Below are 3196 nucleotides of genomic sequence, written 5' to 3' on the forward strand. Positions count from 1 at the left end.
CTAGAGTGACGTGTTACTGTAGGATAGTGAACTGGCTACCTGTCTGGTGGTATCAACTAGAGTGACGTGTTACTGTAGGATAGTGAACTGGCTACCTGTCTGGTGGTGTCAACTGTAGGATAGTGAATTAGATACTTGTCTGGTGGTATCAACTACAGTGACGTGTTACTGTAGGATAATGAACTGGCTACCTGTCTGGTGGTGTCAACTGTAGGATAGTGAACTGGCTACCTGTCTGGTGGTATCAACTAGAGTGACGTGTTACATTGTAACAGCCGAGTTGGCGTTATAATATGACGGTCAATCCAACTATTCGTTGGTAAAAGAGTAGCCTAAGAGTAGGCGGTGGGTGGTGGTGACCAACCGATTTCCCTCGAGTCTATCTCTGCTAAATTAGAGCACAACTAGTGCTCGAGTTAGGTTTGCGTGAAATTCAAAATAAACCAAACGAAATGTAACGCATCTTCAGGATACGATTAAGAGTAACTATGATAATATAGTTGAAGTTTCTGCGTACAAATCAGTATGAGTTCTCAGATAATTAATTATCGGTATTGTTTTTGTCTAATTACGATTATCAATGCACTTACGCTGGTGATGATAAATTCTATACTTACTTTAATAGTCATTGTGTGTATGACATATCTGATGTGGGATCTTAAAATAGAACCTACGTTTATTGTTGGTGTGAATACTGTGTATTGTTCGGACTCTTAAAGTAGAACCTACGTTTATTGTTGGTCTGAATGCTGTGTGTTGTTCGGACTCTTAAAATAAAGCCTAAGTTTATTGTTGGTGTGAATACTGTGTATTGTTCGGACTCTTAAAATAGAACCTACGTTTATTGTTGGTCTGAATGCTGTGTATTGTTCGGACTCTTAAAATAGAACCTACGTTTATTGTTGGTCTGAATACTGTGTATTGTTCGGACTTTTAAAATAAAGCCTAAGTTTATTGTTGGTGTGAATACTGTGTATTGTTCGGACTCTTAAAATAGAACCTACGTTTATTGTTGGTCTGAATACTGTGTATTGTTCGGACTTTTAAAATAAAGCCTAAGTTTATTGTTGGTGTGAATACTATGTATTGTTCAAACTCTTAAAATAAAACCTAAATTTATTGTTTAAATGTTGGTCTAAATACTGTACATTGTTCGGACTCTTAAAATAAAACCTAAGTATATTGTTTACATGTTGGTCTGAATACTGTGTATTGTTCAATATGTGTAACTTTTGTTTTCAAAGTACCAAAAGGTTCATGCATAATGAGTCTGTTTTAAAGTAACAGTTGCTTCACGGTAGGCTTGCAACGAGTTTACTACACACGTGATGAACCTGCTCAGAGAACAAAGTCGGACGAGGCCTATCACTCCAAAGGAGATCGAGAGAATGGTACAGATCATCCATAGAAAATTCAACTCCATCCAAGTGCAGCTGAAACAGAGCACGTGCGAAGCCGTTATGATACTAAGATCGAGGTTTTTGGACGCCAGGTCAGTATCCGCGTCATTTCCACCTTTTTTTTTTTTTTTACTTGTCGTTCTTTCAGTCTTCCTGGGAGTTTTCTATGTACTTACTTGTCTACCTTAACCCAAGGTTACATTATGATAAGCTACGGTCAGTTACGTTTGACACGCTGTCAGTTGTAATATTTACGTCAGGCCATTAGTAGCTGACTTGTCCGGTCTCCCGGGGATGACATATCGAATCATATCTGAATGCCCTCTCCCACATTATTATCCGAGGTGGAGGGGGGGTCCAAAGAGTATATGTCAGTGGCAATTGGTTTAGCGGTTCACCTGTTATAACCGGACACGTACAGACATTTGTGAAATGATGGTTTAGATATACAGTATTGGACATTACACATACAGACATTTGTGAAATGATGGTTTAGATATACAGTATTGGACATTACACACACAGACATTTGTGAAATGATGGTTTAGATATACAGTATTGGACATTACACACACACAGACATTTGTGAAATGCTGTATATCTAAACCATCATTTCACAAATGTCTGTGTGTGTGTAATGTCCAATACTGTATATCTAAACCATCATTTCACAAATGTCTGTGTGTGTGTAATGTCCAATACTGTATATCTAAACCATTATTGGACATTACACACACACACAGACATTTGTGAAATGATGGTTTAGATATACAGTATTGGACATTACACACACAGAGACATTTGTGAAATGATGGTTTAGATATTGGGCATTAACCTCTTGAGTGGTGTGTCGTTTTATGTGAAAGCAAAGTTTCAAGAAGAAACTTATCCTTATTATTAGCAAAATACAAGAATCCCGAGAATCACCACTGAGTTAGTGGAGGCCCGTGGCAACATACGTTAAGCCTGAGAATCACCACTGAGTTAGTGGAGGCCGGTGGCAACATACGTTAAGCCTGAGAATCACCACTGAGTTAGTGGAGGCCCGTGGCAACATACGTTAAGCCTGAGAATCACCACTGAGTTAGTGGAGGCCCGTGGCAACATACGTTAAGCCTGAGAATCACCACTGAGTTAGTGGAGGCCCGTGGCAACATACTTGAAGCCTGAGAATCACTACTGAGTTACACTGAATAAAATGTGACGTAGTAAATTAGTTTTACAGCACGTGAATACAACGGGCCAATATGATTGAAGCTCTTTATTTTGCTGTGTCTGTGAGACATCACCTATTGTTTGAGTTTGAGAAGATTTTTGACTTTTTTCTTCTAACCCAGACGTTTGTAAATGGATATACATAATAAAATCGGACTTCAAATTTCAAGTGCAGAAGGAGAAACCAAAGCCCCTCAGAAAAGATGTAAGCGAGAGAATTAATAACTTTACGTAGGGTTGCTATCGGTTCTTTAGCTTCAGGGAACTGATAAAGCGAATGTTTAAATACTATCATTCTCTTTAGGCTTAACCATTAAGGGAGGTCAGTTTGCGATTACAGACCGATAGTTGTACTTACATTTTTTTTTGTGAACGATTGTAAAGCATTTCTGCAAGCCCCAAGACCCGGCTAAATAAGGCTACTTGTGGTATACACGGTTCAAAGCTCACAACTTCCAGTAGTATAAATTTAATGTTTATTATGTTTTTAACTTGTTACTAAGCTCTAAGACCCGACTAAATAAGGCTACTTGTGGTATACACGGTTCAAAGCTCACAACTTCCAGTAGTATAAATTTAAT

The 3196-nt window shown here is 38.4% G+C and overlaps 1 protein-coding gene across 1 annotated transcript in view; it reads left to right on the forward strand.

Moving 5' to 3' along the window:
* LOC106475489 (homeobox protein extradenticle-like) overlaps window positions 1-3196 on the forward strand; it is a 28237-nt gene that overhangs the window by 21811 nt on the left and 3230 nt on the right. The window contains exon 2 of the mRNA XM_013936169.2: window positions 1302-1492. Within this exon, the coding sequence (XP_013791623.1) occupies window positions 1302-1492 (191 nt within the window). The remainder of the gene's footprint in view (window positions 1-1301; window positions 1493-3196) is intronic.

The sequence above is a fragment of the Limulus polyphemus genome, unplaced genomic scaffold, assembly GCF_000517525.1.
Source record: "Limulus polyphemus unplaced genomic scaffold, Limulus_polyphemus-2.1.2 Scaffold8656, whole genome shotgun sequence".
In the NCBI taxonomy this organism is placed as follows: domain Eukaryota; kingdom Metazoa; phylum Arthropoda; class Merostomata; order Xiphosura; family Limulidae; genus Limulus; species Limulus polyphemus.